This window comes from Podarcis vaucheri, assembly GCF_965113315.1.
Source record: "Podarcis vaucheri genome assembly, chromosome: 14".
In the NCBI taxonomy this organism is placed as follows: Eukaryota; Metazoa; Chordata; class Lepidosauria; order Squamata; family Lacertidae; genus Podarcis; species Podarcis vaucheri.
Window position 1 is genome coordinate 51,591,658 of NC_138752.1, and position 24,971 is coordinate 51,616,628.

At 43.3% G+C, this 24,971-nt stretch overlaps 1 protein-coding gene across 2 annotated transcripts in view; it reads right to left on the reverse strand.

The window, feature by feature from the left end:
* The window catches only part of MAD1L1 (mitotic arrest deficient 1 like 1), a 464,454-nt gene that overhangs the window by 211,047 nt on the left and 228,436 nt on the right, over positions 1-24,971 (reverse strand). For both annotated transcript variants that reach the window (XM_082199731.1, XM_082199732.1), the window contains exons 14-15: positions 16,904-16,992; positions 6,146-6,236 (exon numbers count right to left, since the gene is read on the reverse strand). In XM_082199731.1, coding sequence (XP_082055857.1) covers positions 6,146-6,236; positions 16,904-16,992 — 180 coding nt within the window. The remainder of the gene's footprint in view (positions 1-6,145; positions 6,237-16,903; positions 16,993-24,971) is intronic.

Sequence of the window (24,971 nt, forward strand, 5' to 3'; positions counted from 1 at the left end):
CTACCTGGGTTCCAACATAACCAGCAACCTCTCCATCAATGCTGAGCTGAACAAGTGTATTTGCAAGGCAGCTACAGCAATGGCTTGCTTTTCCAAAAGGGTGTGGGAGAATATGGTGCAAATGTCCAATACCAAGATGGTGGTCTGCCAGGCTTGTGTATCGAGCATGCTGCTTTATGGAAGTGTGTCAGGGGCAACTTACAACCAACAGAAGCAATGTCTCAGGAATCTGGGCATCACATGGCAGGAGAGAATCTCAAAGAGGTGCTCTCCCAAGCCCATATTCCCAGCATGTGCACACTCCTGTCTCATGTCCACCAACTGGAAAATGGCAGTATCCCCAAGGACGTGTTCTACAGGGAGCTGGCTTCAGGTACCAGGCCTGATGGCAGACAAAGATCTCTGCAAACATGGCATGTGCCTGAATCACATGTGCAACAGAAACAACCTGCTGCATATACTGTCTTCTTTTACTTTTCAGCAGGCAATTCCATAACTATGCTCCTTTTACTATGTATTGTGCTCATTACACAAAGAGACAGAAACACACACACACACACACACACACACACACACACACACAAACATCCAACCTAACTTGTCCCAAATTGTGCATCTATATAAATTACATGAACCCAATACATTTGTGTAATCCATGTGATTTATTTTTATAAGAGAATATATGTATTGCAGAACCACAGATATGCCTAGACTTGTAGGACTTTCACACACAACAAATAAAAGTGAGTTGTTGGTTGTTGGTTTTTTTTTTTAAATCCAAACAGTAAAAATATAGCAAAATAATTGACAATTTGTTGCCTTTTAATATTTCAAAATCTGCTACCTGCAGCCAAGAATGTACATTTCTTTCTTTCTTTCTTTCTTTCTTTCTTTCTTTCTTTCTTTCTTTTTTGGTCACAAGTAGTGGCCAATGGGAATATGCAACACCCAACAAGCTCCATCCACTTGCCATAGCATCATCCAACTCCAGGGATTAATGCACTATTTTCCACCGCACATATTCCAAAGCAGTGCAGTTCCGCACTCTGCTGCCTGGGATATTTTTAGAATTGCAAGTGCCTTCACTGATTCCCAGCTGTGTGTGGTGCTGATGTCACAGGTGAGACAGGAATTAAATAGATATTTAGTACGTGGAAAGGCTATGAGATATGCTTCTGTGATAAAGCCTGCTGGTGCCTATGGGGAATTCAGGCTTTATTTCATTTGGATGTGAACTTGGATCTTCAATTAGGTTCCTCTGGAGCAAATGAGACAGCAAGCCCTCAAGGCACAAGCTGATTCTTCTTTCCATTCTGTATCTGTACAGCCCCTCCTGCGCAATTGACTCTAAAGCAATGTTACGAATCATCATCATTATCACCACCATCTCCTCTTACTCTCTGTATCACCTTTGCTGGACAAACCCCTCTCTACAGCATCAGTGTGTTTATGTGGTAGAAGACTGTAACCACACAGTAAAAAGATACCTAGAAAATTTCTGATTTAATTATTTGTACAAAATAAATAAATAAAATACCATATTACGGAAATAATTTAAAGCAGTGCTAATTTACTGCTTCACCTAACACAGCCAAATGAATTTACCAGGCTTATTTATAGGTGGCCCCACAAATTCAGGCTTATGGATGTATCCAGGGCATGGCAAACACTTTGTTGCATGATGTGATGGTCCCTGCTAGCCCAAGGAGGTAGTGGTGCAGGTATACCTGAAGAAGACTCACCTGGAACCACACATTTATGCCAATTACTGCCTGGTCACCAATGCACATTTTCTGGGCAAGGTGACTGAGAGGGTGTTGGTGGTTCTACTGCAGATGGTCTACTCTTGGATGAAGCTAATTATCTTGACCCATTACAGTCAGGGTTCAGACCCACTTGGAGGACAGAATTGGCCTCGGTCACCCTGATCACCTTCTTAGGGGGAGGGAGAATGACAGGGGGGATGGGACCTTATTGATTATCCTAGAGCTCTCAATGGCTCTGGATACCATTACCCACAATAACCTTCTGATTAGAGCCTGTAGGTTGGGGCACTATGCTACAGTGGTTTTAGTCAATTCCAGAGAGTCAGATGGGTGACTGTGCCTTAGCTTCCTTGCAGTTGATCTATGGGGTGCCACGGAGCCTGATTTTGTCCCCAATGCCATTTATATCTCTATGAAGACATTGGAGTATGGTCAATAGAAGATCTGGGGAACAGTTATCACCTGGATGCTGAACATACCAGCTCTTATCATGGGCCCTTCAGCTCCATCAGGATCTGGCATGCTTTGGCAGCCCTGGACTGCCAAGAAGAGGAAGGAGAAGAGGAGGAAGAAGCAGATGGGATGGAAGGTGGGCACCCAGGGATGGAGGAGAAAGTTCTTCCTCTTGAGACTCTCAATGTCAGAGCAGAAGCAGATCTGCTGGCTCTATCTCCTGCAGAACAGAGAGCCTCCTCAGGGTGAGGGGGTTTTCACAAGTGAGGGGTGGGGTGAACTAGAGGAGAGGAGAGCAGAGTTGGAGGCTGAGGTGCAGGGCACAGTCTTGTCACCAAGAACCAAGTGCTACCTTCATACGTGGTTGGTATCAGTTGCACCTGCCCAGAAGGCATGCACATCTGCAGCAGAACCATAGTGGGATTAGTAAGAGCAATCCCAAATGTTTAATAGTACCATTTGGGACCTGCCGCTGCTACTGCCCTGGACTGACCTGCTGGGAGCCTCAAGGGCCTTGCCCTGTTTCTCTCCACCTGGCTGGGGCGGGGCCTGACAGGCTCCATAAAGGACTGCTGCTGCTGCTGCTGCTGGGCAGAGAGGGCTCCGTTTTTGTTTATTAAATTGTTTTTATTTTTTATCTATGGCATTTTACATTGTGGTTGATATTAATGCTGTATTCTTAGTTTTAGATTTTTTTATTTATGTGGAAATTGTTTTCCATTTGGTTGTGTACTTTCTGATGTGTTTTACTTATTGCTTATGACTTTTGTTATGTTGGTAATCATGTAAATCTTGTAATGTTGTAAGCTGCCTTGAACATTGTTTTAACTGTGGAAAGGCGGCATACAGATAAAATGATGGTGATGATGATGATGACCATCCTAGGCAGCCTGCTTCAGTCACAATTGGACCTGCAATCTGCAAACAATAAATTTGATGTTCAAATCAGTGGGTTTTATGAGCTACCTAAGCGCTTTCATAGGATAGTGTCAGCCCTTCTTAAGTTAAAGAACACTTGAAATCTTCTTTGGCAATCCTTTTCGATGCTTTAGTCCTGCTTCCAGTGTGGCTTGATCAGGGAAGAACATCTTCATTTTATTGGAAGAGTGTAAAAGGATGGGATAATTAGCAAAATGGGAGCAGAAAGATTTCAATCATTCCTGCTGGAGAGAGACCTGGGAAGCTAATTGCTTGAAGGATGTTAAGGACTGGTCTAAAGGCACGGATTGCGAATAGAGAAGGCCTTAAAAAAGCTTCCCAAATGCAGAGAATGGCTGAGGACTAGACTATGCTGCCCCAGAGCTGTGAACTGACAGCTATCTGCAGACAAGGAAATCACATGAAATATGAGACAAATGAGCTTGTAACCTGCTGGAGAACCAAAGCTGCTATAAGCACTCCTTGGAGACTAGGGCATCCAAACAACAAACCCAACATTTTCATCAACTTTTTATGACAGCAACCCAATTAAAGGTGAGCTGGATGACAGGATTCACACCAAACATGGCTTGGCGAAGGCATTCAGTACCTCTCATCTCCCTGTTTTATCAAAGCCATCACTCCCTGCTCTCCCCACTGCCACCGCCCCCCGCACATCCCAATCTTCAAGATTGATAATAAAAGAGAAATCTGATTCCCCTCTAATAGGTGTCAAGATAAAATCAATGGTCTGGTCTGCCTGAAATCTGAGTAATAGAATGTGTGTGTGTGTGTGGTTGTTTAAGAGAAGAAAAACAAAAACATCACCACCACAAAACAATGTACACGGCAATGGGGGGTAGTGGAAGGGATGGAAATTAAATTGAACAGAACACCACAACAATTTTGTGGTTGCTGCACCTAAGAGAAGTAAGAAAGGCAGAGACAACAGCCCCACCTTCACTTTGAGAAGAAAAAACCTCAGTTGGCCTCTAACAATTTAAACACCTTAGAAGTTGCTATTAACAGGAAAGATGGGCAGTAAGGAAGCAAAACACACATTATCTTTTACTTCTACAACAATTTCTGCTTTCTCTTCTTCACAAACAGCAAGCATTTTAAAAAACAAAATTTCAAAATGAACTGCTGGTTATTGTTTATCTATGTTCTGAGAAGAATTATTCCATCACCACCACAACCACACAGGTCACTGTTTCAGAAGGGAGAAAGTAAGTGGTGCCTTCATAAAATGAGATTAGTTGGGGTGGATGTAAGGATTCCAAAGGAAGAGTGTGCAAAAAGGCTCCCCCACCCCACCCCACCGCTTGCAAAGTATTTGTGTCACAATACTACAAGGTCCTCTGCATCAAATTAGTGTCTACTTCTCTGCTAACTTTCAGTTAAGAATCCTTGTCAGTTTCAAGAAGGAAAGAAGAGATGAAAGATCAATGCATTTAGGATATGTGTTGGTGTCACTTCAAATACAAGCAAAACAATCATCTTTATTTTGCTACCAATCCACATGTGGCAGCATCTGAGTTCTTCCCAAATAAGCCTGGCCAGTGAACAGAATATAGTTATAGAAGGAAATCTTGGAAGCTGTCCTCAGTGGTCTGATTTCAAGAACATAGAAGAAGCCAAGAGATGCATCAGGCTTGCACAAAACACAGGTTTGCACATTAGGAATGGGATCAATATCAGCAGTAGAAGTCCATTCGCTCCAGTGGACAGAGAGTTGCACTTGGACCTGAGAGACCAGGGTTCAAGCTCCAGCTCAGCCATGGACTCACTAGGTGGCCGTGGGCGAGTCACTTGTCTTCTTAGACTCAGTTCCCCACCTGCAAAATGGGAACAACAGTGACCTACCTCATGGGCCTACTGAGGACATGAACGAGTTTGGGGTGGGGAACCACTTTACACAAGGAACTGCTCCCTCCTCCTTCTTTGGGGTGACAGCCACAGAACCATATGATGGACATAATCCTATGCAGTCTTAAATTACACCATAACACTTTCATGAATGGGATGGAGGGGACAATAACACATGGTTGAGTTTGGAAAGTTACAGTAAGCAAATTTTGCTGCTCAAAATCCATTATCTCTATAAGAGGTTATAGCTGGGTATTTCCATCACTGATGGTGCATCCATATTTAGGACACTTGTTCAACTCTTGTTGAGCCTCATAATAAACAAATTTATGTATGTACATTCATAAGTGCAAATGTATGTATGTATGTATGTAGTACAGGAAAGCACAAAGGGGATTATCAACAGCAGGACCTCACTCCTTTTGAATCGATTTTTGTCCCAGCTGGAAAACAATGCAGGAACATGAAAGAGATTTATAAAACCATAACTGAAATGGGGAGAGTATGCAGAAAGAAATGTAGTCAATCAGAGCAGAAAAAAATTGGAAAATAGCCATGTAACTGCAGATCAGAGACAATGGAAAAAGTGGTACTTCTAACAAGCTATAGAACTCACTCCTCCAGGTGGCTACAATGGCCAACAATCCATGTCACTTTTTTTTTTAAGACTGGATACATCCATGGAGGACAGACCTGTCGGTAGAGACAAGAAATAATAGCCAGAAGAGATGCTCCATGTCTGGGGGCACCTCAGACTCTCAATGTGAAGCTGTGGATGTATGGAAAAATAGGACTTTGCTTATGCCTGCATTCAAGGAATTAATTGTAACATTAAACTCTACATTTGATTATTAGTCTGCACTCAGATTCTTATTTCTAAGAATTCCAGGCCTCTGAACAAAACATTATCCAGTTATCCAATAACAGAAAATACTCCAGGGTCTTTATTGGAGTGTACAAAATATTATGAGGAATACCCCAGTATGAAATCATTATGAAAAGATGAGAGTGCAGGATGGGTTCAGCTTCTGAAACATTGTTCCCGGCTGAGGAAGGGCAGAAATACCAGACCCCCCCCCCCCCAGTCATCAGTCCAAGGGCTGTAAGCCAGACCCTGACAAGCTTCCTAATGCTGTTACCTGAAGAGTAATCTGTTCCATCTTCATCTCCAGGTTTCTGTTCTCCTCTTTCAGCTGGCTTCGTTCAGTCTCCAGTTCTTCAATCTTTAATCTAAAGGGGGAAAGAGACAAACTGGAACCTTTGCTTTTGATACCTGTGCCACAAATAAGTCTCATAATAACGGAGAGAAATGCTGAGCAGTGAGCATCACATGTGGCCAAGGAAATATTTCAGCCTCAGGCCAACCAAGGTCTTCTACTGCCTCTGTCTCATATTTATTGAACAGGCAAGAAGGAAGAATGGTGGTTCCCCTCCTGTAGAACTCCTACCCACGAGGATGCTCATTTCCCATGTGCAGGAATTGGAAATCTGTGACCCTCCATATTTTACTGGACTCCCAGCCTGCATCATTCCTGACCAATGGGCATGCTGGCTAGAGCATATAAGAGTGAGTCCAACAGCATTTGGAGTCCCACATCTTCCCACTCCTGCTCAAGAGTCACAATGAATTGATCAAGTCATTGATTCCTTACCTAGGATAGTTAACAACTATTAAAATCTTTGGGTTTCGATTTCTGTCAATAAATGCTTCTTATATGCTGGGAGATGGGCTGTTTGTCTGCAGACCCACAGTCTAAACAACCCTGTCAGTCTAGAGACTCCAAAACTGAGAGCCTCCATAATAAAGCTCTGCTGTTTTTATTGTAATTATTTGTATGTTTCAAACATATTTTATATATGCAAATAGTTTAAGTCTATTAATGTTTAATTATTCTTTAATGATCGTTTTCCCTATGTTTTTAGCAATATTTGTTTTCATCCGTAAGCTGCTTTGAGTACCGTCAGGGGGAAAGGTAGGGTATAAATAAACAAATAATGGTGGTGGTGGTGGTGATTGTAATAATAACCTTTATACAGGATAATGAAGAAATAACCAGAAGCCTTTCATTTTGTGATTTTAAGATTTTAAGAGTTTGTTTGATTGTTCTGTCTAGAAAAGTTTTTTTTTAAAAAAAATGTCTTTGGAAATGGTATTCATAATGTTTATTTAAATCAGCAAAGCCTGTTTGTCAGCAAGTAGGATTAAGTAAGCTTCCTGGGAGACAAGTAAGATTTTCTTGCTGACACCTTATGAGAAGCCAGTCATCGGAATTGCTACATTGTAGATTATTTATATTTTCAGCACTTAACAGCAGAAAATAATGTGTTTCTTTCGCCCCATTCACTACAAAATTGATCACAATCAGGAGTCAGTTTCTCAAGAACCTGCTTGCCTTATATCTGTATCTTGGAAGAAGCACCCCCACCCCCCCACCCATCCTTCAGTGCTGGAGATTTTTGTGTTTTAGGGCTTCATTTCTAAACCTACGCAGAGCTCATAAGAGCATAAAGAAAACCCAGCTGGATCAGGCCAAGGGCATATATATATATATATATATATATATATATATATATATGCTTTCGTAGATTTTCACGGGTACAGGAATGCAGGTTTTGGTGTCTTCGGGTGTCTTCCCGTGTAAGAGTCGGGGTGTCTGTGCGACGTTTCGACGAGGTCTCACTCGTCATCTTCAGGCTGGTGCTTTCGGCTTGTTCCAGTAACAAGAAGCCGAAAGCACCAGCCTGAAGATGACGAGTGAGACCTCGTCGAAACGTCGCACAGACACCCCGACTCTTACACGGGAAGACACCCGAAGACACCAAAACCTGCATATATATATATATATATATATATATATATATATATATTTTCCAGGATCCTTTTTACACAGTGGCCAGCCAGATACCAATAAGACCACAAGCAGGGCATGAGGGCAACTGGTATTCAGGGCCACATGCCTCTGATCCTGGGGGTAGGTGCACATGGAGCCTTATCCTCTATGAATCTGCCTAATCCCCTTTTAAAGCCGTTCAAGTGGGTGGCCATCACGGCATCTTGTGGAATCAAACCCCATAGCTTGACTATGTGTTCTGTGAAGAAGCACATCCTTTGGTCTTCCAACATTCAGCACCAGCAGATGCCCCTGTTTCTAGAAGTATGAGAGAAAGCAAACAAAAAAGGACTTCCTATCATTCCACACACACACACACACACACAAAACTATGCATAATTTCTCACTTTTATCAGCCCCGCCTCCCACCAACTCACTGTTTTTCTGAACAACAACAAAAAAAAAGCCTAAAATGTTGTAACTTTTCTTCATAGGAAACTTATCCAACCTGCTGAACGTTTTGCCCTTTTCTGATATCCTTCTAAAGATTAAGTGACCAGGACTGTGCACAGTATTCCAAGTGTCAAACCACATATTTGAATAAAGTTATTGTGGTATTTGCAGTTTTATTTTGGACTCTAAGCTTCAAAGTCTTCTCTCCACTGACTGGTAGTCATGCCCCAGTTGAAGATGTTCTCAGAGAGAACAGGCACTCTACACATGTTCAAGTGTGCTTTCTTCTTCACTAGCATTTTGTCTGCTTCAGGGCTGAGCTGAAGGCGTATTGCTTGGCCAGTTAATGCAGATCTGTGGTTCAAATTTCGCCATGAATCAGACAACACCACTAAAGAATACAAACCGCTTCCCCCACCCCACCCCTTTCTAAGGAGAGACTGTGGAAAATAGGAAAAAAGAATTTCAGCTATGAATAGAGCTTCAAATCCCTTGAAGGGTTTTCCTGCAACAGATGTAATTGAAATTAAAATTATCCCAAAAAGCAGGCTCTGAAGGCATAAAAATGCAGCATTTGAAGGCACCTCCATGGCCCTCAGAGAGCATTTTAGCTCGAAGGCAAGAACTCAACCATACTGCCTCTGCTCTGAGCTGTGAATCTGTTTTTTCCAGGAGGATGGCCTCTTGAGACACACACACACACACACACACACACACACACAAAATGTTCAGGAGTTAAGATAAAAAGCATATACTGTATCCAACAATTACAACAGTTTATTAAGAAGCAAGAAACCCACACCCGACATTCATCTAATTTACCTGGTGCTCCTAAGCTAGTCTTACTGCATGCCCCTTACAGAAAATCAAAACTTCCCTGAATGTCAATGATCATCCTTTATTTCAGACAGCAAAGTACTTAGTGCTTGTCTTTTTTGAAACATTAATCTGGCAAACATGGTAATAAACATGGGAATGAACTATTTCTGATGTGGAGCCATCTCCATCTCTGCAAGAGACAGAATCTGCTAGCTTTCCCATTCTCGTCCACTTCAATAATCTAAGTTAGGATCAAGTTCCTTCTCCAGTATCCTGGTTATACCCCAAATAAGGCCGCACCAATTGGCCATTGGGCTAAGTGCGGTGCTATTCTGGTAATATAAATAATTTCCCAGGGAAATTCCATGCAGTCTTTGCTTCAGTAGGTTGAATGCTGGTCGTAACGTGCAAAAGGATTTGGGAGGGAACCACAGGTTGATGGTACAGCACATGCTCAGCGTGGAGAAACTAAAGGGGTTGACTGTCAAAACTAGAGCGGCTCACACATTATGGTAAGCCAAACTATGGTTTACTCTGAAAGAACAAGCTTGTGCACCCCATTCCTTCCTTGCTCAAGTCAGAAGGAAACAAACCAGAGCACTGGTTCAGTTTTATATATAAATCGGGATGTGTTTGGAGAGAGAGAAAAACACAAGTTCTAGTTCATCTATATGCCCAGTCAAACTGAGCCTTTTGGGGTTAGAGACCAGTTTGCATACAACTGCTCTTAAGCCCTATGGGCCTTTGGTATAGGAAGACCTATAAATCTGAATAAATTATGTGCTGGACTGTGGCTAGTCAATGAGTTTGCTTTGTGTCCCTAGCATTTTAATGCACTCCCTCTCTCCCTCTCTCTTCAGATGAATTTGTCTTCCAAGGATCCCCAAATCTATCTACTATGAAACCTACACCATTATAGATTATTCTAGAGTATGGATACTCTGTGAAAAGAGGGCACTGCCAAGGGCACCTCCATAATCCTGTATGAACTGAGAAGACATCCTGGCTCAGGGGTAGGAAACATGGTGTGCCCCAGAAGTTGGACTACAACTCCTATCAGTGCTGGCCACTGGCTACACTGAATGGGGCCGGTAGAAATCAATGTTCAGCAATATCTGGAGGGTATCACATGGGCTTCCCCTGCTCTAGAGCAAGGAGGAGACAGGACTGCAGTGATGGTGAGGCAGTCTCCTGGGAACGCTTTCTGTCTTAACTTATCTTGTTGGGAAACCCCCAGAAAGCTAAATATACCTATCCGGCTGAAAAATCACTGTCTTCATTGTTATATCACACAAACCTTTCAGTAGCCACAAAGGAAACATCAGCATTATGAGAAACACAGATGGGGGGTAGAACACTCAAAAGACAACAGCAAGTGCTGTGGCCAGGCATAAAACAGAGGGGGAAATGAACCCTGTGGCTGCAACAACCCTTCAGACTAAGCGTTCCAAAGAGCAGCAACACGGGATGTTGGGAGCAGCACAACTTCCAGCAAGTGTGACTAATGGACACTGGCAAGAACATGACTTTCTTTAGAATTACTGAGGCTCTACCCAGTCACTAAATCCATAGACAACATTTAGGATTTACTGGAGTACTTGTTTGACAGCAGAAAGAAAACGTTAAGATTTGTTCCAGCTGAAGAGGTCTCTTCATCTGCTGCTACTTAAGTCTTCGGGGGTTTAAAAAACAAACAAAGCCAACCGAATAGTCATGTTCCTCTTCTTCATCCTTCTACTCCTCCTCCTCGTTCAGGTAAAACCTGTTACTCTGCAAACCTGTTCATTACAGCATGGTCAATAGTATCAAATGCCAAAATCAGCCTTAAGTCACACAGCTAATGTGCTTTATGGGAGGCAGGGTGCAAGTGAGGGACTGACAGTGTTAATATTGCTTTTGTCATCTCCTCAGAAGTAATAATGTTGGAAAAGAATTTCACATTTAATGTTATAAAATGTTTGATAAAAAGAGTGCTTTGTTCTCATGAGTAGGAAGGGAGGAGGGGAAATAGATAAAGTCTTTCAAGCTTCCCAGGGAAAATTTACTTTCCATATTAAAGAAAAAGAAAACAAAGGGTTTCTATCTTTCTTTTTAGAGCCCTCACACATAGGCTATGAATACAGATTTGGGGGATTAACACAGGGTGTCTTTGTCCTCCCATTTCTGCATTTGTTTTTCAAAAGTGTGTGTTTAATCACAAGGTCTGTATGGAAGACACCTATAATAGTCTTTCTCAACCAGGTGACCTGACATTCAGATGTGTTTTAGACTGCAACTCCTATAAGTCCCAGTCAGCATGGCCATTTTGCTGGGATCCAAAACACATGCAGAGCACCAGATTGCTGAAGGCTGCCAAAAGCACAGAATCCTTCCTCCTCTTGAGCCTCCCTCAGATACAATAAAGGATTAAAAAAACCTAATTACTAGTCATGTGATATGGATGGGGTAGGATAGATTGATGAAAGGGAAAGTGGTTCACCTATTTATGGTAGATTTGAAGTCAGGACCACCTAGTTCATAGCTTCATATCTCAACCATTATGCTACGGGTGTGGAACCAAGGAAGTCTCACATCCCTTGGCTCCAGGACTGTAGGTTGGTCACAGATTTCAACACTGCCATGGATAGGGTGAATACTGGCAGTATTGTCATTGAATAATAATTCCCCCGCCCCTCTTTTCAAAGGCAGGGTGAAGTATTTGAATATTGAATTTCTAGAAGTTCCTGGAGTTAAACAGCAGATGGTAGCTGAGGGGGCAAATGTAAGATACAATAGAATACGTGCTTAGGTTACCCTGGAGGTAACATGGGACAGAAATAAGAACTTAAGAACCCCAATGGATCAGACGAAATGCCTGTTTAGTCCAGCATCCTGTTCTCACAGGTGTCAGTACTTTTTTCCTCTGTCCTGACAAGGGCTTGTTGTAAGCTGCATTTCTTCAAGGTAGCAGGCAAAAGAGGGAGGAGGAATGGACAGAGAGTGCAAATTATAAACTTGTTACTTCCAAAGGCATCAGAGTTGTCATCAAGCCTGGGAATACTTGAAAATCCGACTGTTTTCCTCTTCTGTCCTTGACATTGTTGGCAAATGGATGTGGCAAATGTTGATTTATGAAGATTAACACTCATTAATGGGCTTTGGAAGGGAAAATCAGAAGCCTATAGGTTGTCCTATTTGGGGAAGGTGCTGCAGTCCACGCCAGCAGATCTGGTTAGTCATTGATAAAATGTTTTGAAACCTTCCAGCTCCCAGAAGGCAAGGAACAGAAGGCTGGTTTTACCGATAGAGCTGTACCATATCAATCAGAAGACGAGCATGCGTATTGTTTGCAGAATTTTTAAATTTCCCTGTAGCATCATGCATACCATATTTCAGAAAAGTAGGAGAACTTTAGACGCTCTTTGCTTTATTCAGTTCTCCAAAACTATATTTACTACAACAGGTTCCCCCAGGTTTCTGCCCTTCACATGTTTTGGACTGAAAATCAGTATGCCTGGGCCTGGTGAAACATAAACATTGGCATCAGCAGAGTCACAGAACTGGATCATCCGTCTCAAAAATACACATAATAAACTCATAAGAGGAGAGGCAGAAGTTGCAGGGTGAAATAAAGAATGGCCCCTAAACAGATGGACTCATTTTTTAAAAAAAACCTCAATTGGTAGATCATTAGCTGTAAAGCAAAATGGGGGACATTCCTGTGGCCAATTCTGAAGCTGTGTTCTACTGGGACAGTTGAGCAGAACACGGGACGCTTTTTTGCTGCATTTTCCCTCTTTTATATCAAACTGATTGAAACCTTGCGTTACCAGCCTAGAGACCAAGCAAACTACACATTAAGAAGAACTTTTTAAAGTGCAGCTTTTGCACAGTCAGCTGCGAGGGAGAAATGCGTAGTTTAATCTTTCTTTTATACCACAGAGACATCCATACTTTAAAAATGACAACAGAGAAAGCACATTTGAATGTAAAGCAATGAAAACCCAACTGCAAAGTCTCCCATCAGACCAGGACACTAATGCAAGTCATCACAGATCTAACAGGCTTCGTCTGAGCTTTTTATTTTAAATTAAAACAACCAAACTTTTGTTGTTGCTGCTGCTCAGTTATTGGTACAACTGCCTTGGAAAGGGAGCTGTAAAAGCTTTAATAACAGAACGAGGAGTTATCTATTTCTACCACAGCTTTTATAAGGGCCTCCGAACCCTCTGCTGGAATGCTGTTTTATAACTTCTCTCTTATTCAATCACAACATGTACACCTCTGCCATCTGCAACAGCACACTAGGGGGACTATTTTTTTTCCTGCTGGAAGCACATCAGTGTTACAAAAAGGCAAGACGCTGAGTCTTTCTTACATGGATGCCGACAGATCCTCTGTTTAAAAGGCAGGCAGCTAGTAAAAATCAAAAACAAACAGCAAGGCTGGTTCCATGGGGAGGAAAGCAAATGCAAGGGATAAGCGACGAGGGAGCCGCAGCAATGCCAACAAAGACAGTGCAGGAGATTTAAGGGGTCCCGCCCTCATAAAAAAGGGGTGAGGTAGATGGCAACCCAAATAACAAACACTAATAGCATGCCAACACACAGCCGTAACACTTTAATAAAAATATGAAGGGGAGATAGTGTCAGCAAATAAAATGGACATAAATTAGTTTATTATGAAATCAGTTTCAATAACAATATGTGTCTGTGGGAAGGGATGGTTATTGTTTAGCTGTTTTGTTTTTAATTATTTACTTGTTTTTATCTTGTATTTTATTCTGTGAACTGTCCTGAGATCTTATGATTAAGGGCGGTATATAAATCTAATAATAAATTATAAAATAATGACAACAATATTAGGGAGATTAGAGGTCAAGACAATTTTTTGTTACTATAAACATTTCAATTTACACAGACACACACACCATCCCAAAGAACGCAGTTTGGGTGTGTTTCAAAACTTTTTTGTTTACTCTATAGGGAGCGGATAAGATGGCGGCGCGTGTAGATGCAGCGGCTGGTTGCTCCTCAACTCAGAATTTGGCTTTTTTGTCCTGCCAAAATAGACTTGTTTATAGTCGGCAGGACATGTTATCTATAGTTGTTTTGATTTTGTGTGGAGTGCCCTTCCTGGGTGGATGGAGCAGCCAAGTAATTTCGTTGTCCCCGAGAGGGGGCAATGACAATAAAGATATTATTAATTATTATTATTATTATTATTATTATTATTATTATTATTATTATTATTATTATTATTATCACACCAGCAATTACTTATGTACTAGGGGCTTCCCTCTGTGCCTGTGTTGCTTCTACACACCATGCTGCCAACCTGCCTCCCTTTACACCTCACCCAACCTCCCCACCCCACAGAGCTCCTTCGACCCCTCGTCCTCACCTGCTGATGCCCCATTGCCAATTCCCTTTTTTAAAAATAAATATTTATTAAAGTTTTCACAGTATTACATAATGAAAAAGAAAAAAGAAAAAATAAGAAATAAAAAACAGTTAAAAATAATTCCATCTTTACATCACTTATCTTTCATTTACTTGTTTCCCGGACCTCCTCATACCTCCCTTTTTTGTATTCCAGTTCAATTTATTAGTTCAGCAATTCCTTTCCCTCCTTATTATCCTGATCTTTAATCTTAATATATTATAACATTAAATTTTTACCTATTAAAAATCCAATTTTTCCATATTCTTTTAAACCATTGCAGCTAGAAACCACTTAACTTCAATCCAACATCATTCTAACATTCCTTAATTTTGCAATATTTCTGTAAATAGTCTTTAAATTTCCTCCAATCTTCTCCCATTGCCAATTCCCCTCCCCCCCCCAACTGGTCCAAAACTTCCCAACCCACCTGTCACAGCTCACTCCAATCCCAAGATCCCTTGGTCAGGGAAGACAGTAATGGAGAGGATGAAGTCTTTCTCCCCTTTGCCCGTCCCTAGCTGCAGACAGTAACACTGTCACTGGCAATGGGGAGCAGAGTGAATAGGAAACAGCCTTCCACAGCAACCGTCGCACCCACATTGACCTGCTCCCCACCTGCCTGCAGCTACCTCCTCCTCATCCTAGAAACCATTTCTCTCTTGTGGGCAGTTCTCCAGCAACTGCCCTACTTCACTGCCATCTTCTTCCTCCCTGCTAAGACCAAAGCAGTGGTATCGGTGCCTGATATGAAGCCAGAGCAGAGGACGGTTGTGGGGAGCTGCCCCAGCCTGTTCCTCTGTGGCTCATCTTCGATGCCCGCTACCTGCACTGACAGCTCACTTGCCCACCTGCCTGCCATTCTGCCTTCACGCCACAGTTGGCACGGCTGCCTTTTGGTGACAAGGCAAACTGCAGTGTGACAACATCTTTTCTTACAAAAATATGGCAAAGTAAGATTGAATAGTTTTATATTTATATCAGTGCGAAGTACAGCAAGGTTTAATCATCAATGTGATTTGAATTAACTAAGATTCCTTTGGGCTCATCATGCATATCCAAGTTAGTTTGCATTTTTGCTCTTGCTCTTGCGGTTCCAAAACCGATTTAACTGCAATCTTAAATTATCAGTTACCTACTTCACAATAAATACAATCCCTGAAAACCATGGGTGAAGATGCCTGTATTAGGATTCTGAAGTGAGAGAACAGTTTATATTAATTGTGGGATAATTTGCAGTTCAGGAAGCAAAAGCTACCACTCAGTGTTAGAATGACCGACTATCATCTGCTTTAGGAAAATGGAACTACACAACAGTCAAAGTATCTTTGGAGAGTGGAGGAAGGTTAATGAAGTACTATGGAAGTTAAGAGATTATAGGAAGCAGCAATGCGAATTTCAGCTCAGCACTTCCTAATATTGTTCTATCTTTGGGCTCCCCCTCTGCAAGATGTCCAGAAGTGGGGTGGCTACAAAAAAAGGGCCTTTTCTGAAGTGGCTCCCCGTTTATGGGATGCTCTCCCCAAGGAGACTCACCTGGCACCATTTCATTTCATTTCATGTTTATACCACTTTATATATATATATTTTGGGGGGGGGACCTCAAAGCGGTTAACAACACATTAAAACATCAAAGTATACAATCAAGGCAACATAATTAACAAGAAACTAAAATATTATCTGAAAGATTTCAAAATAAAACATTGCAAAGGAGGTCAACTACAGAATGCACATTTAACACAGCAAAGTTAACCCCCCAAAAAAATCAGAAGAAAACATTACCAAAAGAAGTAAAGGATAAAATGCACATTTAAATTCATTATATATAGGCACCAGGCAAAAGCTTTCATCTATAACCAGGCCTTTGACCTTTAACAATCTGTGACTCTTTGGAAGCAGTTGGTATGTTTTTAATGTTATTTCTTCTTCTTTTTTCCTTTTGGTTTTAATGTATCTATGTGGGGGTTTGGGTCTGTTTGTTTGGTCACTTTGCTTGCCCTGGATAAAGCAACCAACCAAGATAAAGCAGCCAACAAATTCTATAGAGAGAGGGCTGCAGAGGAGCAAAGCTTCATTTTGACAGACATCTCAGCTCTTAGCTTTGGGTATTAAAAACTAGAAAGAAAAGCCACCTTAAAATGCCTGCTTTTCCACACAGGTTGGCAAACTGTTCAAGAGTTCTGCCCTCTTGTTTTCAGCCTGCCAATTAGCCAGGAGAGAAATTTTAATCTGAGATTACAGTTTAGTTAATTAATCATACCAATTAAACTTCACAACCCTATCACTAAGGAATTTGATTTCTTCTTCCTAATTAGATGGTCTTGGTCTCTTCTCTTCTCCCTGGGTGCCCTGAAAGCAGGAGAGGAGGCTCACCTCAGCGCGTTCACCTCCTCTCTAGTGATGAAGACACTCTGATGATGGGCGCCTGTCTGGCTCTTCAGCACCTGTAGCTCTGCCTCCAACTGCAAAGCAAGCAAAGGGATGCAAGTGACTCTCTCCCTCTTTGTTTCCCACTCCCCAAAGACACATAGATTTACATAGGAACACGTAGATACAAAAAGTTATGGAGGAGACAAGTTGATGGGAAGAGTATAATCAAAAGGGAAATTGTGTCCATTCCTGAGTAAGCAGCAGGCCTGAAGGTTTGAGTAAGCACCTCCTCACCTGTCATGCCTCTCACCTTGGTAAATAGATGCCAAAACACTGCTTTATGGATCATACACTACTGGTTAACTAGAAGAGGGAGACTTATTCAGGGTATTCTGGCTTAATTTGTTTCCACTAGTGCCACTTCCAGGGAGGACAGGATCTCTGCAGCAATGACATTTTAGCAGCATCTGTGCAGTAAGCCCATAAATTACACAGGAGTTACATTCTGGAGGTCACACCTGACGCCAAAATCTTGTATAGTCAAAACACATTGGGGGAAATTGTAGTGGGGTTGCCATCTATCTATCTATCATCTATCTATCTATCTATCTATCTATCTATCTATCTATCATCAGCTATCTATCTTTGCTAAGTGTATAAAGCTGAATGCACACAAATGAAATGTGCATAGGTTCTGAGTGTATAGTAATCAAATAAATGTCTAGAGCAGTGTTTCCCAACCGGTGTTCCGCGGCACACAAGTGTGCCATGAGACGTTGCCTGGTGTGCCGTGGGAGGGAGGTGGGCAAGTCGGGCGGCGAGAGGCGGGGCGGCGGCGGCGAGGAGAGGCCGCCCAGCGCGGGGCTCTCGCCGTCAGCCTGCCTGACTGCCTGCGTGGCGCTGACGCCACGGGGCTGTAACGTGCCCCACATAGGCACGCTTAGACCCTGGCTAGGAAGCGCCTTTGCCCTTGCCTTTTGCTCTCCTTACTTCCAGAAAGCTGGGCTGGTCGCCCGCTCCTCTCGGCGGCGGGAAGTGGTGCCGCTGGGAGCTCCGGGAGGCGGCGGAGGGGGCGCCGTGGGCCAGGAAGCCCCTCTCCGTCGGGGCCGGCAGGCGGCTGCCGCTGCTGCTGCGGGTGCTGTATAGCCTGGTGCTGGCGATGCCTTCGGAGCCGCCGCCGCCTCCGCTGCTGCGCGGGAACTCCTTGAGCGAGCGGCTCAGCTGCTTGCCTTTGCTGCGGAAAACCTCGCGCTTGTAGGTGCCGCTGGCTTGTGGCGTCGGCGCCGCGCTCTTGGGCAGCGGCTGCAGAGTGCGCTCCGTCCTGCCGGGCTCGTTGGTGAAGTGGACGGGCCTCAGGAAGCAGATGTCGATGCTGGACTCGGACGAGGCCGGCGAGCACGCTTCGAAGGCGGGCAGGTTCCGCAGCGGCTCCACCTCCTCGTAAGGGTCGCCCCGGTACTTGAAGCCCTCGTAGTCCGGCGCGAAGCCGGAGCTGTCCTGCAGGAGGTCCGCCGCCGAGGCCCGCCGACGGGGCCGCTCGCGGTTGCCGTCGGGGCCCGTTGAAGGAGGCGCGCTGCTGCCGCCGTACTCCAGGTCCGGGAGGGCGTGCAGGGAGGCGGACAGAGCTTTCAGGTCGTGCTCGCTGAGCTGAGAGGGCGTCAGGTCGTGCTCGGGCCGCCGCCCGCCCGTTTCCCACTCGCAAGGGGAAGCGCCTTGCAGGCCGTCGAGGCCTTGCTGGGGGCTCGCTTTCATGTGGGACCTCGAGTGCCTTGGAAGGGAGACCAATCAGTGTCGGATTTAGGTATAAGCTAAACAAGCTATAGCTTACCATTACCTTTTATGCTGTTACTTTTTTTTTTTTTTTTTTTTTTTTACATAGGTAAATAGTGACCTTTCCCCATCTGGCATGGTGGTGTGCCTCGAGATTTTTTTCATGAAACAAGTGTGCCTTTGCCCAAAAAAGGTTGGGAAACACTGGTCTAGAGAAGGCTGAGGGTCCTCAAAACTGATCTTCCTCTAAAAGAAAATGGTCTGCCACCAAAGCAAATGCCAGACTACTCCATCCAGTTCCTCCCCTTGTCAATATAAAAGGGAGAGCCAAGCCAGAAGCTTCCTTGTTTCCTCAGTTCCTGGAGACAAATAGGAACAAGATAGTAGAGCTTCAAGGACTAACGCGCACGTGCTCTGGGCTCTCCAACATCTTGCACCACCAAAACAAACAGATAGACAAATAAAGAACATATCCTCATGATGCTGACACAAAACCCTGACACATACAGTAAGCAAAGGAATGGAAAATCATTACCCTTGCTTCCCCCCCACCCCAATGTCTATGACAGCAGTGTCTCACATCAAATGTAACTAACCCATAGAAAGGACTCTGTGAACTGAGAACAGGGATGCTGTATGTACCCTTGGTGTCTATGAATATCCTGCAATAAAAATGATTTTTTAAAAAATGCACATACCCCCTCCTCTAAACTAAAGGCATGCTGAAACAGCATTTGCCTCCACATATCTGATTAAACTCTGACAAGAGAAAATGTTTTGGGTTGACTATAGATCACACTGGCTTGTAGGACATCTGTCTGGAAATGTTAGGACATCCTTCAATGCCATGCCATCCTCCCGGCCAGCCCTCCCATCCCACCCAAGCCAAAACAAAGACTGTTCTTTCCTATTCCGTTTTTCTCTTTGCCATCTGCCATTTCTTTAAAGCTCCACAGAAAAATGTAGTGTTTTCTGCACACGTAGGAAAACAACGAGCAAGCGCTGCCCTAATTAGAGATGCAAACCAGGGGGAAAACCACACACCAAGGGCTCAGTCTTCAGCACCAAGGGAGATAAGCTATTAGCATACAGTATCCTTCAGCAGTGCTGGCGAGACTCACACAGCATTCTAATTCCACACTGGAGGAGGAGTGGGTCCAAGTGAAGCCAGATGGTACTAAGGCTTTGGCTTCATTAGGCAGGGCAAGAAGGGTGGGTGGGGAAAGGGCAACTTGTTGACAAATGTAGAGCCACTCCTCGTCGTAGGAAGCAGTCAGAAATGAAGCTGCCAGAGCATATCAAAGGTTTGCAAGGCATAAAGGACGCAGAGGCATAGCTATTAGAACTAAGAGTGTGGAAAAGAAATGGCATCACTAAGGGCCTGTTTTGCCAACAAGGAAAGGAGATTCAGGATGTTCCATCCCCCCCAAAACCTAACTTCTGATTGCTTCCCAAATCCAGTCACAACAATGGAGAGGAGTAGGGAGTACAGTTGCACCTGTATCCCCACAATATAAAAATAAAATAAAGTTAATGTATATTGGCTGGCCGATAAGATTATCACAGCAAGAAACATTTCTCTCAATTTTCTGATTACAGAGCTTCTCTCTTTCCTAGCACAACCCATTACAGATGGCCAGGATAAAGCAGGTGCCCTAGATAATTCCAGGGATGTGAATTCCAAGGCATCAGGCCTGGAAGGAAACTTTCAATTCCACCCCACCTTTCTAGCACAAAGCCATTTATTATGTGCTTTGTCTTCCCATTCCTGCCGAAGGTTGCAATGAGGTTTGTTATTATAGTTCTGTGCTGTTCTCTGGTCTGCGTGCGGACAGCATCCAAAGATGCAGCGCCAGTAAATAGGCTATTTATCATTGGCTAAGCGGCCTCAGCCTTGAGTCCAAGTGCCACCTGCTCTCTTGACATGAGCAGATAAATTGCTCCTGGCTCCCTTTAGAGGAAAAGGCAAGGGGTTAGTAATAGATTGCTGTGGCTTGTGACTGTGTGTTTATGGCCAAAGGAAGGAGGTTGAGCATATTATGAAAGTGTGCATATATATGTGGGAGGGAATAGCCTGTATACTTCTGAGTGATACAGCGAAGGATGTTAACATTGGAAGGATGCTAACAAGGCAATGTCTACCCCCAAACAAATCCCATGTGTGGATTTGTGTTTTAATGGCTGGTTTTTTTATACAAGATTTTTTGTCTTTTATGTGTTTTAATTATTGATATATTTTGTTATTTATCTTTTGCTGCGTATTGCCTTGGGCTCTGCCGAGGAAGGTGATTCACAGATCCTATAAACAAGTAAACAAGGTGTTCCTGGTGGTGCTGATGGAAGCTGCAATTTTCACATCCTCCCTTCGTGGCAAAAAGACTTGTTAGTATAAAAACAAACTGCCCCAAAGGGATTATTACTTACCTGATAGTCTCTCAAACAGAAGATTCCATGAGGAATTGATATCACATTTGAAAAATGGAAGCGTTGTTTGATAATTTATTGAATTGCAGGATTTCATCTTTGGACAAATGAGAAGCCTGATACTGTGAGTGGGTCACCAATCCCACTGAGTTGATGAATCACTTAACAGCACTCCACAGCTCAGAATCAGCCCCCCCCATTACACCTGCTATACTGAAAGCTATTATGGACAGCCTATTCTTTATATCAGCCAAGGCCTTTATGACATGGCTAAGGGCACATCCATAAGTAAAATCCTAAGCTGTGATACATGTGTAAAATGAAAGCAAGATGAAGTGTTTTGACCATGCAGTGCAGTTTTGGACTGTGCTAGAGTCTTCTGTTGGCTTCACCAAGCCACTTCTACAATATATGACTACTCTCCATCAATGCAAGACACACTGAGGGTTTGCATCTTCTTATAGTATGAGAATGTGAATTAGGTCCCGAAATTGGCCAGGCCTGTTATGTTAGAAACTTCCTGCCCTTGCCTGCTCAACAGAACAAGACCTTCTGCCTGGACAGAGGGTCAGAAACCAAGGAGGAAGTAGCAGCAGATCCTGAGGGAAATAAGGTGGTTTTGTGGGAAGCTGAGCATATGAGCAGAAGAACAGCAAGCAGCTATCTCAGGCAGAGGGGTCTTGGATGAATCTTGAAGGGATCTTGGGCCAGATTAGATAGAATATCTCTCTGAGGAGCAGAGACTTAAAAAGGAAGTTGCTGCCAAAATAAATTTTGACAATGAGTACTCCGTGAATTTGTTAAATCCCTGTGGTGTTGTTGTTTTTAGCTCTGTCACACTATGGTCTGTAACTGGTAGAGAGCTCCCTAGTGCTATTCGGCTTTCCCGTGTCTATGGTCTCTTTCATTGCATGACCAAAATCACACACTGACCTGGCTCACACCTCTACTCCTGCTCCCCTGCCAGGAAGCAAGTTAGAGTCTGGCCTGTTGCAACATCTGAATCTCTCCAAACAGCCAAGAGCAGAAGCCAAGGAGCAAAGTCAGCAGTTGGAAGAGCAGTTAACCCATACAGTGGTACCTCGGGTTACATATGCTTCAGGTTACAGGCTCCGCTAACCCAGAAATAGTACCTCGGGTTAAGAACTTTGCTTCAGGATGAGAACAGAAATCGTGCTCCGGTGGCACAGCAGCAGCAGAAGCCCCATTAACTAAAGTGGTGCTTCAGGTTAAGAACAGTTTCAGGTTCAGAACGGACCGCTGGAACGAATTAAGTACTTAACCCGAGGTACCACTGTATAGTTTAATGTTATGTGCAAACCAGGCCACCGTGTCAAACTTATGTAAGGCCACTCATTTAAACTGACACATTAAAATGTCACTGGCATGATTTACTGTTTCTTTCCTAATCATGCTTAATGTTGTGTTTGCTTTTTTGCATCTGTAGTATGTTCAGCTGGCATTTCCAGGGTGCTATACAGAATGTCTCAAATATATTTCAGGAGTGGTGAAAGGAAAATGTTTATTATTGTTTTTAAAATCCAATATGCACCATTTTGTACCTACCAACACTGAATTTCATCTAACAGTTTGCCAAACAATGGGTAAGTGGTAGGCAATTGCCTAACACGCTTTAGTCCACTTCCAGTATAATTATCTCACATAGTTTCTATCCTTTCTATTAATGAAGATGTTAAAACAAATCTGAAAATGTATGGTCCTCTATTTGTGAGAATGTCCCATTCAGGGCCAACCTCCAATGCTAATCCTCAGGGAAACAATAAAACCAGAATACTTTGGCTGGATGCACCAGAAATAATATATGCATTTTGGCAGAAACCAAGAACATTTCTGACATGACTGGAAGAATAAAATAATAGCATTATGGGTTAGCTGTTCTTGCCTCATTCATTTCCACTTTACCTGCCTTTTGAGATGGACATACAGTTAGTTTACATTCACCTAATGGGGACCATTAGTTTGAGACTATCCAACCTGATCTTGGGCAAAGATCCTCCATTTGAAGCCTGAAAAAGTTGTGTCCAGTTAGGAAACATGAAATTAATCCAGGACTTGATGTGCGCAAAATGGGCTATGTAGTAAGATGTGGGCCATATATGGGTGGCTGCATCTGAGTTGAAGCCTGGAGCTAATTCAACCCTATTCCAGATGCAGGCCTATACATTTTGTCACTCCTTTCCCCTCAGATACATTTATTTTATTCCCTAACTGTATCCGTGCACACACAAATACTTGTGCCATCATTGCTTATAATGTTTTGCTTTTCATTTAGCATTTTTTTTAATCATTCCTCCAACTTCCAACCAGTGGAGGCTGCCCCTTTTGGGAAAGTGGGACAGTGCCCACCAACCTCAGTCTGCTCTCAGCTAGCCCCACCTGCCTGCCTTCTTAAACTCGTCCAGTCCAGGGGCTGGCCCTGGTTTTCACTTTCCTCTTCTCTAGGTAGAGGATGAGGGCAAAACTAAATTAGTTGGCTCTGTCATAGCTTTTCACCCCACTTACTGTTCCATATCCCTGCATTCTGCCACACCACTGCTTCCATCCAGAGTATGGTAAAGGGTGCAGGCCAAATGAACTTTAGGATCTTAACCCCACTATAGGCTTTTGAAACCACAGAAGCTAAGTGGGATGTGCTCGTCCAGCTCAGTTTGCTCCACAGTGCCTGCTGCATCTTGTCATCCATAGGGAATTAGAAATGGGAGCACAATACATTTGTATTTGTACTTGAACTGCTGCTCTTCTCTTCTCTCAGAGCTTAGTCTTAGAGCAAAGTCTCAGTAGACTTTAAGGTAAAGGTAAAGGTACCCCTGACAGTTAAGTCCAGTCGCGAATGACTCTGGGGTTGCGGTGTTCATCTTACTCTATAGGCCAAGGGAGCCGGCGTTTGTCCGCAGACAGCTTCCAGGTCATGTGGCCAGCAAGACTAACCCGCTTCTGGTGAACCAGAGCAGCTCACGGAAACGCCATTTACCTTCCCGCCGGAGCGGTACCTATTTATCTACTTGCACTTTGACGTGCTTTTGAACTGCTAGGTGGGCAGGAGCTGGGACTGAGCAATGGAAGCTCACCCCGTCGCAGGGATTCAAACTGCTGATCAGCAAGCCCTAGGCTCTGTGGTTTAAACCACAGTGCCACCCGCTGTAGTAGACTTTACATGATTCTTATACAAAGTACCTAGATTTGGGCTGTCAAATGACAACGTCTTCCTTTGCCTAAGCACAATGAAAGGTTGTCATAGTAGTCCTCTTTTGCTAAATATAGTAATATCTCACCTGCACTCCAGGTGTTTTCAGCACAATTCAATATGCATTTGCTCAACAATAAGTCACACCAGATTCAACAAGAGGCATGAACAAAACTGATGCTTTAGGTCGTGCAGAGAGATGCAACACTAGCAAGGTAGAATAACTCTGTGTTGCGTATCCATGTGCTCATGTACGCATGTGTGTTTAATTGCAATTAAAATGCAATTTCCTGACAATGCAGAACCTTGAATGGTGTGTTGATAGGTACTTATTTGTTTTGGCTCAGTTCATGAGGTAATTTTTTTAATAGCTTCAGCTAAAAGTAGAGTAGCCACCCCCACTCCCCACAGAGATATCCCTTTCTAGTTACTTCAAACTGGATGTCTCATTATCAGATGCAACATCTCTATGCGGTTCCCTGTGGTATTTGTAATTTGGTTACATTGTTCTTTACCAGGGTTAATAGGCGATCCACTGCTAACATCGAATACCTCAAACGTGTTTTTACCTTTTCTACGGGCACCAGCTTTCTTGCACTTCCTACTGAGAGGAATTTCTTGTAGCACTTAAACAAAACAGCCTACTTGAAACTGGAGTTGAGAGGAATGAGT